Below are 16,646 nucleotides of genomic sequence, written 5' to 3' on the forward strand. Positions count from 1 at the left end.
AAACCATGACCTAATAAATCCCATTGCTTAAGCCAACCCATATGGTATTTGTTTTAGCAACCAGGAAACTAAAAGAAGCTTATTGGCCATTCATATATCTTCTTGTATGAAGCATCAGTTCAAATCTTCTACTCATTTCTTAAATTAGGTTGCTGTTTTCTTATTATTGAGCTAGAACTGTTCTTTATATATTATGGATACCATTTTGTTGTCAGATATATATATTGCAAATATCTTCTCTCATTGTGTGGCTTTCCTTTCTATTCTCTTTGCAGTGTCTTTTGAGAAGAAAAAAATTTTAATTTTGATAAAGTATGATTTATCAGCCTTTTCCTTCAGGGTTTGTGTTTTTTTAATCTGATTTAAGACTTTTTAGCTAACCCAAGTTGTAAAGATATTCTCCTATCCTTTCTTCTAGCAGATTTATCATTTTAGCTTTAAAATTTAGGTCAATGATTCATTTCTACTTAATTGTTGTGTGTGGTAATAGTTTTCTATTGCTGCTGTGAAAAGGTTCATAAACTTAGTGGTTTAAAACAACTCAAATTTTTTATACTTCTGTAAGTCAGAAGGCTGGTTCAGTTTTCTCCAGTCCAAAGTCAAGGTGTTAGCAGGCTGTGTTCCTTTTTGGAAGCTTTAGGGGAGAAATAACTTCCTATTCATTGGGTTTGTTGGAAGAATTTGGTTCCTTGTGGTTGAAGGACCAAGGTCCCCATTTTCTTGCTAGCTGCAAGCTAAGGGCAAGTCCCAGTTTCTAGAGGACACTACATTCCTTGGCTTGTGACCCCCGCTTCCTTCGTCTATGAAGGTTGAGTCCTTCTCATGTGCTTCTCTCTGACTCACTCTTCTACCTTCCTCTTCTACTTTTAAGAACTCATATATTTAGATTGGACCCATCCAGATAAGCCAGGAAAATCTACCCTTTCAACTTCCTTAACCTTAATCATATCTATAAAGTCTCTTTGCCAGGTAAGGTAACACGTTCTAAGGATTAAGGCAGGGGGTCTTTTGGGGGCTATTCTGCCTATCACAGGTTGTGAAGTAAGGGTCAGTGCTTAGTTTTTCCCATAAGGATATGTCATATATATGTATTGCAAAAATGTTCAGCACATTTGTTGAAAAGACTTTTTTTTTAATCCAGAGAATTGCTTTAGTACAATTGACATACATATTCTAATTCTACACCATCCGTTTCACCAATACCACACTGTCAATTACTGTAGCTATTATAGTAAGTCTTACAGTCAGATAGTGTACAGAGATAGTTCTTTTCAAAAGTTGCTTAAGTTTCTCTAAGTTGTTTGCAAGTACATGTATATTTTTTAAACAGCCTGTCCATTTATACAAGAAAAAATCCTGCTGGAATTTTTATTGGGATTGAATTGAATTTATAGATCAGTTTAGAAAGAATTGACATCTTAATAATATTGACACCATTCATGAACATGGCACTCTCTCTACTGATTTAGATATTCTTTAATTTCTCTCAGCATTATTTTGTACTTGTAAGTATAGAGGCAGATTTATTCCTAAGTATTCTATCTTTTGATGTTATTATAAATGAAAATTTCTTTTAACTTTACTCTCCAGTTGTTTGCTGCTAGTATATAAAAATACAATTGATTTTTGTATATTGATCTTGTATCCTGTGATCTTGCTAAATCACTAGTACTTGTTTTGCAGAGTCCTTGTTTTCTATGTAACAATCATATCATCTGCAAATAATGACAGTTTTACTTTTTCCTTTGTGATTTTTGTGCCTTTTATGTATTTTTCTGGCCTTATGGTAAGGTGTTGACTTTTCAGTACAATGTTAAGTAGAAGTGGTGAGAGCGGTCATCCTAAAATTGTTTCTGACCTTAAAGGGAAATCATTCACTCTTATTATTAAATATGATATCAACCATAAGATTTTTTGTGGATGTTCTTTGTCAAGTTGGAGAAGTTCCCTATTATTCCTAGCTTGCTGAATTTTTATCATAAATGATTTTGAATTTTGCATTTCTGGAACAAACCTTACTTATTCATGATATATTTTCCGTTTTAGATATTGTTGGATTCAAATATTCGGGGGGTTCTAGATATATTATTTTGTTAGTGATTTCTAATTTAATTGTATTTTTATTCTGTACAATTCAATCCTTTTAAATTTGTTGAGACTTTTTTATGGCCCAGCATGTGGTCTGTCTTTGTTAATGGGTCATATGAACTTGAAAAGAGTATGTATTCTGCTGTTGTAGGTATAGGGTTCTATAAATATCAGTTAGATTGAGGAGATTGATAGTGTTGTTCAAATCTTATACATCTTTCCTGATTTTTTTGATTAGTTCTTTCAAATACTGAGAGGAGGTGTTTAAATCTTCTACAACAATTGAGGAATTGTCTATTCTCTCTTTAATTCTTTTAATTTTTCCTTTGTACATTCTAGGGCTCTGTTATTAGACACATTTATAAACAGCACATCTTTCTGATTAATTGCCCCTTTTATCATTATGAAATATCTATCTTTTTCTTGGTAATGTTCTTTGTCTTGAAGTCTATTTTCCTAGATATTAATATATCCAGTCCAGTATTTTTATCTTACAGTTTCCTTGGTATATCTTTTTTATACATTAATTTCAACTATATGTGCTTTATAAATTGTGTTGCCTATAGGTAGCAAACCTCTATCTGCTACCTATATAGGCAATTTTACTCTCTTACCTATTCTTTCAGTCTTTGCTTTTTAACTGAACCGTTTTAGGCCAAGGCTTGTGCAAACCTTGGACCACCTGTTTTTAAATGGCCCATGAGCTGTTTTTACATATTTTATATTTTTTAAGTGGATGAAGAGGAGAAAGAGGAGAAGGAGGGGGGTGGAAGAAGAAGAAAGGAGAAATAGAGGCCCACAAAGCCTAGAATATGTATTATCTGGCTCTGCCAACCCCTGGTTTAGACTATAATATTTAAACTAATTATCATTATGGTTGAATTTAGATCTTTCATTTTATTATTTGTTTTCATTTTGTCTCCCCTTTTTCATTCTTCTGCTCCACTTTTATTACCTTATTTTGCGTTATTTGGATATTTTAGTATTCCACTTTATCTTATCACTTGTCAACTATACATCTTCATATTATCTTTTAGTGATTGCTCTAGGGATTACAATATATATTCCTAATCTTTCACTGTTTACTTAGAATTAATATTGTGCTACTTCACATAAAAGGAAGAAATCTTACAACCATAATAGGTTACTCCCCTCCACCATCCTTTGTGTTGTATATGAAAACCCCCGCAAGACAATGATATAATTTTTGCTTTAAACAATCATGTATATTTTAAGGAACTTAAGAGGAAAAAAAATAGTCTTTTATGTTATCCAATATGATTTCCATTTCTAACACTCTTCATTCATTTGTGAATTTCCAAGTTTCTCTCTGAAATTATTTCCCTTCAACTGAAGAACTTCTCTTAGCATTTCTTGTAGGATAGGTCTCCAGGCAGCAAACACTCTTGCTTTTCCTTTATCTGAAAATCTGTTTCACTTTCATTCTTTTCGGGCACTTTTGCTGGATTTAAAATTCTGTGTTGACTTTTTTCCCCAACTTTTAAAAATGTGCTCTCACTTCTTTCTGGCCTTTCTGGTATCTGATGAGAAGGCCACAGTTATTCAAATTGTTGTTCCCCTGTATGTAATGTGTCATTTTTCTCTGGCAGCATTCATTATTTTTTTTATCTTTAGTTTCCAGATCATGATGTGTTTTTGAATGTATCCTTTTTGGGGTTTGCTAAGCTTCTTGAATCTGTAAGTTTATGTCTTTCATCAAAGTTTAGAAGTTATCTGCCATCATTTCTTCAAATATTTTCTTTGCCCTATTCTCTATTTTCTTTTTTGAGACTGAAATTACCCACGTTAGACCTTTCAATATTGTCTCACAGATACTTGAAGCTCTCTTCCTTTTTCTTTCAAGTTTTTCCTCTTCTTCAAGCAACTAATTTCTTTGCTCTATTTTCAAGTTCATTGACTCTGCTCTGTCAACTCTGTTTCTCTATGAAGCTCAACTAGTGAATATTTTTATTTTTCAGTTCTAAACTTTCTATTTAGGTCTTTCTATATTTTCTATTGGCATTCTGAAATTTTCTATATTTTCTTTCATTTCAAGTGTATTCTTCCTTTACTTCTTTGAATATAATTATAATAACTGCTTTGTCCAATAATGTCACCATCTGTTCTAGTTTGCTAATGCTGCCGGAATGCAAAACACCAGATATGGATTGGCTTTTATAAAAGGGGGTTTATTTGGTTACAAAGTTACAGTCTTAAGTCCATAAAGTGTCCATCAGCAATCAGGTACCTTCACTGGAGGATGGCTAATGATGTCCAGAAAACCTCAGTTAGCTGGGAAGACACGTGGCTGGCGTCTGCTCCAAAGTTCTGATTTGAAAATGGCTTTCTCCCAGGACGTTCCTCTCTAGGCTGCAGTTCCTCAAAAATGTCACTCTTAGTTGCACTTGGGATATTTGTCCTCTCTCAGCTTCTCTGGATCAAGAGTCTGCCTTCAATGGCCATCTTCAAACTGTCTCTCATCTGCAGCTCCTGTGCTTTCTTCAAAGTGTCCCTCTTGGCTGTAGCTCCTCTTCAAAACGTCACTCACAGCTGCACTGCACTAAGTTCCCTCTGCCTGTCAGCTCATTTATATGGCTCCACTGATCAAGGCCCACCCTGAATGGGTGGGGCCACGCCTCCATGGAAATATCTCAACAGTTATCACCTACAGTTGGGTGGGGCGTATTTCCATGCAAATCTAATCAGCACCAAAACGTCTGCCCCACAAGACTGCATCAAAGAATATGGCTTTTTCTGGCGGATATAATACATTCAAACCAGCACACGATCTGGAGCATCTTGGAATTGGCATCCGTGATTGTCTTCCATTTAGAATTGGTTGCATTTTCTAGGATTTTTTTAAGTAGGATAATTGTAGTTTGTATCCTGGAAAATATGAATATTATGTCGTGTAGACTCAGTTCTGTTGTATTCCTCTGGCAAACATTGATGTTTTGTTTTAACTGGCAGTTTACATGGTTAGATTCAAACTGTAAGCTCTCTTGCCTTCTGTGGTTAATGGTTCATATCTCAGGTCGGTTCTTTAAGCCTTGCTGCACTGATTTGAATCTGTTCTGTGAGTGCATGATTCAGGGATCAACCTGAGATTTGTGCAGGATTCATACACATAATTGGGGAATCTCCTTTCACTTCTAGGGCTCCCTCCCCCTTACTCTTCAGCATCTGGTCATATTTGACCAGGCCTACTCTCCCTGACGATGGGTTTTCTATCAGAGTTTTAGGCACTCTTATACTGTCTTTGGATCAAATTTGAAAAAATGAGGAACTCATTCCACATTGATCACTTGGCTCCAGGTTTAGACTCCCTTCCAAAATCTGCCTGTCTTTGCTTAATCTTAGTTGGGTGTGTTTTTTTGTTTTTGGTTTTGGTTTTTAGTTTTATGTATTTTGTCCATAGTATATAGCTGTTATGTGCAGGATTAATTTTTAGGTGCTTGCTTCTGCATCTAGGAAACAGAATTTCCTTTTTTATAATATATGCATTTAAGGTTTTACCATATAAATTTAAGTATGTGGCATTTTCATTTTATATAGTTCAGATAGTTTCCAACTTTCATTATGATTTCTTCAACCCATGGTTTTTTGGATATTAGATTATTTATATAAATTATTAGATATTGGATTTCCTAATTGTCTTTTGGTTAATAATTTCTAAGTCAGTTGAACTTTGGTCATAGAACATACTCCGTATGATTTCAAATCTTTGAAATTTGTTGATTTGTTTATGACAAAGCATATGTTAATTGTAAATGAAGTATCCGAGGTTAAAAAAAAAAAGAGGCTTATTCTACAATTATTGGAAACAGTGTTCTGAATATAACCATTATGTCAGGTTTACTAAACACATTCAAGTCTTCCAATATCATTGTGAACTTGTTTATCTCCTATAGTTCTGTTAATTTTTGCTGTGTATCCACAGTTACTGCTATGAATTTAGCGTTCTTATCTTTCTGGGAAACTGAACTTTTATCATTAAGAAGTATATATCTAATTCTAACTACTGTGTTCAATATTATTATAATCATACCAGATTTATCTTAGTCAATTTTTAAATGGTATATCTTTTTCCATCCTCTTTACTTTTTATCTAAATTTTAGATATATTTCTTATAAATAGCATATAGTTGAGATTTTTTCCTAAACCATTATTATTCAAATCTGACAAGCTTTTAATTGGAATGTCTAGTCCATTTACATTTTATGTAACTAAAGCTGTAATGGGGTTTAAATCTTCATCTTACCATGTGCTGCCTCTTTGTTCTACCCCTTCTGTTTCTTTTCCTCTATTTTATTACCTTCTTTTATTAATCCATTTTTGCCTCTGTTAGCTTAATACTAGCTTAATATTTTTTAATGGTTTCCCCAGAGATGACAACATGTATCCTTGACTTATCAAAGTCTAAATTATTTGCTCCAGGTCCATACAAGGACTTCCGTATTTTAAATCTTTACACATTTTACTTCCACAAGATATGGTAGTTCAAGTAGAGCAAAATTGCACATGGAAAAAAATTCTTTTTCATTCTACTCAGGTACAGAGCATGATAAAAAACAGAGATGAAATGTGAAATATACAAAGAATGAATCTCTCCTCAGCAGTTTACAACCATCAGTGTCAACACTATGTTCTGTTTTATACTCTGAAAAATGGATTTTTCGAATAGCCATTGGTGGTGAATAAATGTATTCTTAGCTTTTAAGAAGAAATCTATGGGATAGCTTTGTAAAATACCTATAGCAGATACCTCAGGCTAATCATATAAAATATACATGTCATACTTATGCATTTATTGATATTTCAGTACTTATCCTCCTGAAGTTCTGAACAATAGTAAATTTACAAATCTCAAAGGGGATAAAGAAAAGAATATTAGCAATTTATGTGTTCTTCTCTTAAAACATACAAATCTATCATGTCTCCAAGCTGTTTACAAAATTTTCAGTTAGAAAATATGTGGAAAAATAATTTGTAACAGCACTTTTTTTTGTCTTAATGGACGACTATGGCTGTAATAACTCTTTCTCATTTCTTAATACCTCTAACATATTTTTACTATTTTCCTTTTTAACTCTCCCTGTTATATTCTGCAGGGAGATTTGATCTGTTCCTAAGGATAGCTCTCTTCTGATTCTTAACCTACAGCAAAACTCATGTTATGCTACTCTGTACACACCTGTGGAAGAGGTAGGATGTCACTTCCTCATTACCTTTATCCCTTGATGGGTATCTTACATTGTATGGAATGTATAACCAGTTGAACTAGTATTTAATAACAAGAAGCCTTAACTTGGTCAGTTTGATATCAGAGTATCTGCTCAGAAATCGTAACTGAGATGATCATCTGATACTACTTTTGTGAGCTGAACCTTACACTTAATTTCTATTTGAACATTAAGCAGACTTGATTCTTTGTATTGTTTAACTGATGACTTGGTGTGATTATGTGGTTGCGTTACAATAAATGTAAGCTTTTGTTTGAACAATTATGCATAAGCCTTACTTTTTTACACCCGCCTTTCATTTGTAATAATTATATAAAAAAAAAACCTCCCACTTATAACTTCATAGTTTATTTAGTTGTTTCTTTCAATTGCCCACCAATTGTGTATGTGCTCAAATTTAACAAATGTTCTCCACTAAAACAGATAGGGAGCGTGTATATTGATTCTGGACCAGCAAAACTAGGTAAAAACTGATAAACTTGCAATAAGGCTATGGGAAAAGTCTGAATGATATGATTAAAGTTATAACTCATCAGTTGTTTGAACAAAATAGCCTAAAGATCAAGAAGCCAACAATATTATTCATGATCAAAACACAGATGTTTATCAACACCTGAAATTAAATACTGAGTTCACAGGTTTTCAGCCCTAATTCCAGACTGCTTTAATGTATTTCTTAATACTGAGCACCTCAGACAAACCACACCAGTCACTTCAGCCCCTTCCATTAGCCTTCTGTGATGCATTTCACAACTGTCATTTTGACCTTCGATAATGAGGCAGTGGGGCAGAGGGAATGTGGTTCAGGGACCCTGTCTGGACATATTGGACTGAGAAGGGAAGGGGGAAAATGGAGATCAAGCTTCACCTGCAGTGACTCAGGCTGTCTACTAAAAGAGCTGTCCAGTTTAGAAGATCACTCAGCTGAAAGTATATTCAGTTCTTAGTCCCTGTGTTGGTAAGAAGTAGTCCCGAGCCAGGAATAAACACTAAAAGTGTGAATCTGGGCGGAACTGGTTGTCAAATGGAAAAGGAAGAAGAGTCTCAGAGTTGGCCATCTCAGAGTAGAACTGACAAAGAGGACATTGCTGGGCAAGGAGAATAAAAATTTAATGGGGAATAAAGTTTCAATGTCAGTGTGACCAAATTTGAAAGATATGATCTCTCCCTTGAAGGAATTCTCCAGGGATGTTTCTGAAGGAGAAGTTATTCATATAGATATAAGATGTGTTACTGAATGAGATAATATATGTAAAAGCATTTAGAACAGTGCCTGGAACCATTAGCTATTAGTATTTTAGTACTGTTCTTGTTAACAGTAGTAGTATGCTATTTTACCTGAGCAATCTTGATTACTCTCCATCACTACATTCCCCACACACCCTGATCTCCTCCCAGAAATAAAAAGTGAAGCTACTAAATCCATTTTTCCTGGGCCTGTCCCACCCCTTTCATTTCAAGAATAAATGTGACATCATTAGTCATTAAGGAGATGCAAATCAAAACCACAATGAGCTACCACCTTACACCCACTAAAATGTCTGTAATCAAAAAGACAGACAATAACAAGCGTTTATGATGATGTGGAGAAAGCAGAGCTTGATACACTGCTGGTGGGAATGGAAAATAGTGCAGCCATGTTGGAAAACAGTGTGGCAGTTCCTTAAAAAATTTAACACTGAATTACCATATGACCCAGCAACTCTACTCCTGGGCTGAAAACATATGCCCAGACAAAAGTTTGCTCACAATTGTTCATAGAAGCATTCATAATAGCCATAAAGGTGGAAACAACACAAATGTTCCTCAACAGATGAATGGATAAAAGAATGTGATATATCCATACAATGGAAAATTATTTTACGGTAGTAGAGAGGAATGAAGTACTGATACATGTCTACAACATGGATGAACTTTGAAAACACTTTGCTAAGTAAAAGAAGCCAGACACAAAAGACCACATATTGTATGATTCCATTTATATGAAATGTCCAGAATAGGAAAATCCATAAAGACATAAAGTAGATTAATGGTTATCAGGGATCAAAGGTAGGGGAATATAGGGAGTGCCTGCTGATGGGTATCGGGTTTCTTTTTGGATTGATGAAAATGTTTTGGAATTAGTGGTGATGGTTCCACAACTCCATGAATATACTGAAAACCACTAAATTGTACACTTTTAGAAAGATGAGTCTTATGGTATGTGAATTATATATTAATAAAGCTGTTTATTAAAAAAAGAAAGTAATAAATGTGGAGGTTAATGTTTTAAGCCCTGCCTTATGACAGAGGAGAGGGAAAGAATATAGCCATGAAACTCAGAAACAGCCAAAACAGGAATACCCAAGAGAATTATCTTCCTATTTCCCCCATTCCTTATAAATCTCCTTGTTTTACTCTTTTGTCTCTTGCATGTGCTTTATTTTTTTAAATTATCCTCCTATCATTTCTTGACTAATAGTTCATTCTCAGTTTGACCCACCCACACTCCTCCACCTGCCTTCTTTTCCTCTTATATAACTAATCTCTGTTTTAACTCTATTTAGATCTATCTGTTCTTGTGTGTGTGTGTTAAGTTGTGAGTATGTAGTATAATTATGACTGTCAGTGTTTTTGTGCTCACTTGTGTCTTAATATATTTGTGTAACAAGGTATGGACAAGTATGTTTCCAAGTGTTTGTGTATCTATTCTTGAATTTTCATGTCAATTATTTGGAGGAAATATTGTAAGAATAACCCTCAGACAAAGAGAATTGTTTTTGTGAGTGGCAGACAGCATTTGTGTGCCAGAGCCTTATAGTCTGTTTTATTCATGTTAGAACAGTTTTTAACACATACTAGGCCCTTAAATAGTTCCTGAATGGGTGTTTCTACCCAATATGTTCATTGAGTTTATCACTGGCTAAGGAATTATAGATGATTTTTATTTTCTACAGTAAACATACATTCCTTTTGTTAGATTAAAATAATGGATGTTGTAAAAGCAGGAAGAATAATACTTATTACTTAAGTATGCTTAAGTAATACTTCAAGAAACTCACATACCTTAGTATAACTGGGAACCTTTGTCATGCACTTTTGGCTCTTCTTAAGCACTGATAAAGATAGCTATGTTTTTTCTCCAGTAAATCTAATTCAACCTGAACCTTCCAAATCAGAAATCCATATATTCATTCAAAACTATTCTAGTTTGGAGGAGGTAGCAAGGGCAGGGAAAGAAAGGCAACAAATAAACAGGGAAGAGAATTCCAGACCATGATATTTTTTGTGAAAGAAATAAATCATGATGATATAAGTCATTGGTGTGGAAGGGCCAGGTGCTTTAGGTAGGGCAATCTGAAAAGGTTTCTTGGAGGAAGTGGGAGCTTAGCTGCACCTGAAGGGTGACAAGGTGTCAGACCTGTGAGCAGCTAGAAGAAATGCATTTCCCCTCTAGGTCATAGCAAATGCAAAAGCCACATGGGTGGAGCATATATAGGATGAAAGTAGTACTTAGTGGAAAAGAATAGCTGAGTGACTTGTAAGTCACGTTAGGAGTATGGATCCAATAAAGAAGCCACTGAACTGTTTTCAGCAGAGGAACAACAAAATCTGATTTATGTTTTTAAAAGTTCACAGAATATTTCTGGTTGCGAGGATGGATTTAAACTGCATCACAGAATCTTCTGCCCCCAATAGCAAGTAACACAAACAAAAACTAAAAAAATTCAAAAGTGTATGTATTTACAAAATAACAAATTAAGAGAAGGCATAATCTAATTCTATGTTCTTCAAAAATTGGTAGCCAAAGAAAGAAAAAGAAGGTTCTATGGAAAAAGCAGGGAAACACAACTGTGTTTATAAGAAAACAAAAACCAGGAATTCTTACTGTTACCCTTAAATCCAGAGAGAAATTGAGTTACTTTTTTTTCTTTTTGAACTTCTAACCGGGAAGTGGTAGACATGAGTGAATGGGGTGCTGACTCTTTATAATGGAAGTGCAGTTTCAGAGCTAGACTCAGAATTGAGAACTGGATCCAAGCCCTGGAGCCTCCTAAGTAATTGGTCAGGCCAAGGAGGAGATAACAATGGGGACTAAGAAGGAACTGCTAGAGAAATGGGAGAAACACAAAGAGGATCTGGCGTTATGATAGCCAGGAAAGGAAAGTATTACAAGAGGGACGGAGTAGTCAGCTGTGTCAGTTGCTGCTGGGTGGTTGAGTAAGATGAAGACAAAGTGCTGACCAGACTTGGCAAAACAGAGATTGTTTGTAACTTGACAAGCAGTTTCAATGAATGGTGAGAATGGAGGCAATATTGAGTTTGGTTAAAGATTTACAGTGTCCAATAGATTAAAAAAAAATAAAGCTCCTTAGGAAAAGTGTAATTTCTCTAGATGCTGAGACCAGAGATAATGTTTCCCTTGGGACCTCTTAAACCCAACACCTAAGGCTATGAACAACACCTTCACAGTATCTCTACAATAGACACAATAATAGAGTTGCCCTTTAATATTTGGACCTATAGAGGCTCTTCTTCATTGGGTGAAAAAGTGGCCTAAATAACCTCTAAAGTCCCTTCCAACTGTAAGAGTCTATTAATACTGGGATGTCACTATTCCTTGGAGAGGGCTAGACTCGATAAATCATTTTGTAATGACCATAATATAAAGTATGAACTCAGTTAAACACCATCTCCTGGTCTGGACCAGAAACTGAAAGGAATATGAGAATGTCTGTTAACCCTGAGCTTAAGGATTGCTGAGTAAAAGAGAGGACCCGATAAAGGTCAAAGAGCCTGAATTTATACATTCCAGGAAAATTTGCAAGGGAGACCCAGAACAGCTGGAGAAAAAGTGATTTTCAGAGGCACTGAAGAATTCTGTGGGCCTGGCATTTCAGGAACGTATTTTGCAGGTTTGCCTGGGTTGCTTTTAATATAGATGCTGAGCTTTGACTAGTGACCTGGCTCTACTCTGCATGGAGCTTGGGTGCTCTGACAGACTTACTTTTAAACCAATTTTGCAGAAAATGGTTTCTTATATGTCCCATTAAAAAACATGCTGTTCTTTCTTCACCTCATTAAACTATTAAAAAAATCAAATTAGTAATTTAAAACTTCAATATCACTTAAAAAGTTACACTGATTATCTAACTAGACTCAAGCAGCCTAGACTAGTCATTAAGAGTGCAGGCTGTTTGGACAGGCTGACCAGAGCCCCATGCCAAAATAGCTCTGCAAACACCGGCGAGTTAACCTCTTAAACTTTCAGCTTCCACATTTGTAAAATGGAGATAACAATAGTATTCACCTCACAGGGCTATTGTGAAGAGTGAATTTAACAGGGACTGGGACTTAGTACCGAAAATGTGGTAGACAACATCAGGTTTGAGGAGCCAAGGGGTTTTCTCTCCTTTATTCCTAAAATTGATGACTAGAGCAAAAGACAATAAATATCCCACATTCCTGATGCAGAGAATATCCGGATATGAAGCCATTCACTTCCCCACTCATTTTGCTGTGCAACTCCATCCCTCCCCCATGAAAAAAAAATGGATTTGAAGTAAGGGATCTGTTTAGGGAGTACATTTTTGTGAAGAGAAATATTCCTCTAGCTCCCTGCCCCAAAGATGTGAGGGAAGCCCCATGAGGGTTGAAAAGTCTGAAGGTATGTATGGAGCCAACATCTTTTAGTCCAATTAGATATTCCATTAGTCACCAGGCTTGTTAACTTACTTACCCTGGAACTACCACTGAGAAAGAAAAGCAATGGAGGGTGATGGTGCAATGGTATGGCCAGGCAGAAAGGGGACATGCATGCCCCCTTGAATTCCAGGTTCCCGAGATGTACAGAAGATGGATCCAGTTTGAGAACTGGAATTCTGGAGTGTAGGAAATTGGAGGATACAGACTGACTGCAAACCAATGAAGGGGACACATGTCACCGGGTCTCTCAAGAAACCTCTGGTGCCTAGGGCAGCTGATTGGGAAAGAGTCAGAGCTCTCATCAGCCAGACCTGTACACCAACTCCTGTTTACATTGAGGCTACTGATCATGAGCTAGGTGGTAGTGGTGACCAACAGAAAGGACAGCAGCATCTCCAAGTCCAGTCATGTAAGTTGACATGATTTCCCTCTCAGAGGAGTAAATACAGGGAATTGGGAGGGAAGGTCATAGAGAGAAGACTCTCCTTCCTCCCCTTGGGCCCCCTAAACCACCGGAGTCACAAGTCTGAATTGCAGTGATAAGAAAAAATATCTAAGCCTTTAATATCTAAAAATATCTATGCCTGAAAGGAGAATTTTAATAATGATAATTCACTGATAAGTTTTGGCATTGCATGAAGACGTAGTTAAGGGAGCCACCAACCCAGAGAGAAAGAGTCATGGAACACAGTTGGAAATTAATTATTGGAAAAATAAACCTGCCATGTTTATATGTTAAGGACTTGAAATTCCTCAATTTAATCATTGCAGTTGATATCTGAAAATTGATCTTCCTTTTCCTAGCTATTCTCTTGTCTCTCATTATTGGGCTTTGTAATCATATTATATAACATAAAATACTTAAGATGTAAGTAGAAATGTATGCCCTTGTTTGCTTCCTTTCTACTTTATCACAAAGATTTCCAGAATAGCACCTGTTTTTTAATTATTATTTTATTGTGTAACATATATATAATGAAATTTCCCATTTTAGCCATGTTGAAGTTTACAATTCAGTGGCATTAATTACATTCACAATTTTGCACTACCTTCACTATCACCCATTACCAAGACTTTTTCATCACCCCAAACATAAACTGTCTACCCATTAAGCAATAACTCCCCATTCCTTCCTTCATTAAATTATAATCTACTTTCTGTCTCTATGGATTTGTTATCCTAGGTTTTTCATGTAAGTGGAATCATACAATATTTGCCCTTTCAATATATATGTGGCTTATTTCACTCAGCATAATTTTTCAAGGTTCATCTATGTCATAGCATGTATCAGAACTTCATTCCTTTCTATGACTGAGTAATATTCCATTGTATGTATATACATGTTTTCTTTATACTACCTATTCATCTGCTGAATAACACCTGTTTTAATTAACTTTTGTTTCTCTTTTTATATTGTAATATAGATCCTTGTAGGCAAATTAACTACAAAAAAAGAAGTCACCCATATTCCACCATCAAGATATAACCCTGTTAATATTTACTGTACATTCTTCCTAACTTTCTATTTCTTGTCTATATGTACATCCTTTTTAAAAAAAAAATAGAAATTCATCAATTTGTACAAATTTTTGTAACCTGATTTTTCACTTTTAGCACCTACAAGATGCCAGACACATCAACTTCTCAATAAATATTTGTTGAATAAATAAATAAACCTATTTTCACATCGTTAAATATTTTTCTGTGGCATCATTTTTTAATAGTTGCATAGAATTCTACTGAATTATCATAATTTATCTAACTAGGCCCTGAAGATCTGAAGAGGAATAAAGCATAGTGAACACAAATATGCCCCATGCAGCTCCCCTTCAAGGAGGAACTGGTTGCCCAGCTGCTGGGAGGACTGGCAGCCTCCAGCCTCCAGCTGTCAGCCCCGTCAGGGATTGCCCAAGCTACCAAAAGCCACCTTCCCAGGGTGTCCTGGTCCTGGGACTGATCATGGAGGGCTCAGTGCAGAACACTTTCAGCAGGCCATGTTAGGTCCAGAGCTCCCCAGGGATTGGTGGAGGCTGTTCTGCCTGCATCACAGCCCAACTTCTCTCTCTGCCCAATCCTCCTTCTTCCCTCTCCCTTCTATGGGTCTTAATCCCAAGGGCACTGCCTAATAAATATACAGCACACTAAGCTCTGTCTCAGAGTCTGCTTCCTGAAGAACCTAACCTGTGACAGACTGGTTCTTGAGGAACTCCCCAGTCTACTGATTAAAGCACTCAGTAAATTCTAACATCACTGCCCTTACCTATTCCCAATACCATATTAAATAAGCTGTGGTGTATATATGCCATGATGTGCTAATGTTGGTGCTGTATATGACATATGGTGTCTCAAGAAGAAGGAGGGAAGGGATGGAAAGGAAGGTAAAAAGGAAGGGAGGAGGGAAGGGAAGAGAAGAGGAGAGTTGGGAAGGGAGAAAATCGACATCAGGTAATTACTTGAGCCCTCTCTCTATGCTCAAATTCCTCCCAATCTGTTTGTATGTAATTCTCTTGACCATCCCCCTATTATTAGCGTTTAGACCACCTACGTGGTCTGAGCATTACCTGGGCAATTACTATTCCTGTGAATATAATCTATGCAAATTATAGAACCTGAAACTGGATGTGACCCTGTTCAGGTAAACATGTACCAGCATCACTGTGAGTGGCCAGGACAACAGATAGGCCTTTTAGTAAACAAAAGCTGAAGTAAGGATCAAGTTACATTAATAAAAACAAATCAAATAAAAATAAAGAATAATTAAAACAAAAACCCTGAGTTTGAGTACAAATAAAATCCACACTTAGGAGGAATCCAGAGAAGTAATGAGCTGAGCCTTCCCAGCTGTCAGAAGCACCACATTCCAAAGAAGCAGCAATCCATTGACGGGAAGGTTCCTCTTACTTCCGGCCTGAGTGCTGCAGGCTCAGGCAACATCAGGTTCAGCCCCTGTGAGATGCCTCCCAATCACAGACCGTCTTCCCTGGTCCCAGGGGTTCCAAGAGTTGCTGCAGGTAGAAAAGCGCCTCAGGCCAGTGCGGATTTCAGATACCAGCCCGGCGAGAAGAGCAGGAGAGGGCTCTGTGAGTAAACTGATTTCACTCTGCAGTGAAACCACTGCACTCTGGTTGGGTTGCTTCTCTGGGTGGGAAAGGTACAGGTCTAAAGAGAAAAGGAATGAAGATACACTCTTGGTGAAGTGAGTATGCCATTTTTTGTTATTTAGGATATTGTGATTGTTTTGTTCTCTTTTACTTTGAGCTGTATACATTGCTTTCTGAAAGCCTTTGATACCCTCCTATTCTCAGCACTGGGATTAAAGTTCTTCTGGGGATGTTGTTCTGATTTCAACTTCAAACTTCCTCACAGAAAGAACAAGAAAAATCCTAGATCCCTGGGCAACCCTCTGTCTCCCAATTAAATCTCATATCTACCTTTGTAGACTCCAATTTCCTTTTGGAGTCAGAAAATCAAAAGAAAATGTAAGGAAATGGGTCATATTCTTTCTTAATACACTTCCTTAGCTAAGCAGAGAGAAAGTTTCCTGGTCTTGTCAGAAATCATTTGATCCTGCAACTCGTGATGGGATTTGTGAGACAATTTACTCATGATTTTTCTCTGCAAACAGTTTG

The 16,646-nt window shown here is 36.3% G+C and overlaps 2 protein-coding genes across 4 annotated transcripts in view; both read left to right on the forward strand.

Annotated features, from left to right (window-relative positions):
• Positions 1-16,646, forward strand: part of TEX55 (testis expressed 55) — a 34,900-nt gene that overhangs the window by 7,107 nt on the left and 11,147 nt on the right. The window contains exon 4 of the mRNA XM_037815017.1: positions 16,008-16,097. Within this exon, the coding sequence (XP_037670945.1) occupies positions 16,008-16,097 (90 nt within the window). The remainder of the gene's footprint in view (positions 1-16,007; positions 16,098-16,646) is intronic.
• UPK1B (uroplakin 1B) overlaps positions 16,062-16,646 on the forward strand; it is a 41,304-nt gene continuing 40,719 nt past the window's right edge. For 2 of the 3 annotated variants that reach the window (XM_037839569.1, XM_037839628.1), the window contains exon 1: positions 16,079-16,213. The gene's annotated coding sequence lies outside the window, so the exon portion shown is untranslated. Of the gene's footprint in view, positions 16,214-16,646 lie in introns of all 3 variants that reach the window. The other variant, XM_037839599.1, reaches the window with a different exon arrangement.

Source organism: Choloepus didactylus, chromosome 1 (genome assembly GCF_015220235.1).
Source record: "Choloepus didactylus isolate mChoDid1 chromosome 1, mChoDid1.pri, whole genome shotgun sequence".
Taxonomy (NCBI): domain Eukaryota; kingdom Metazoa; phylum Chordata; class Mammalia; order Pilosa; family Megalonychidae; genus Choloepus; species Choloepus didactylus.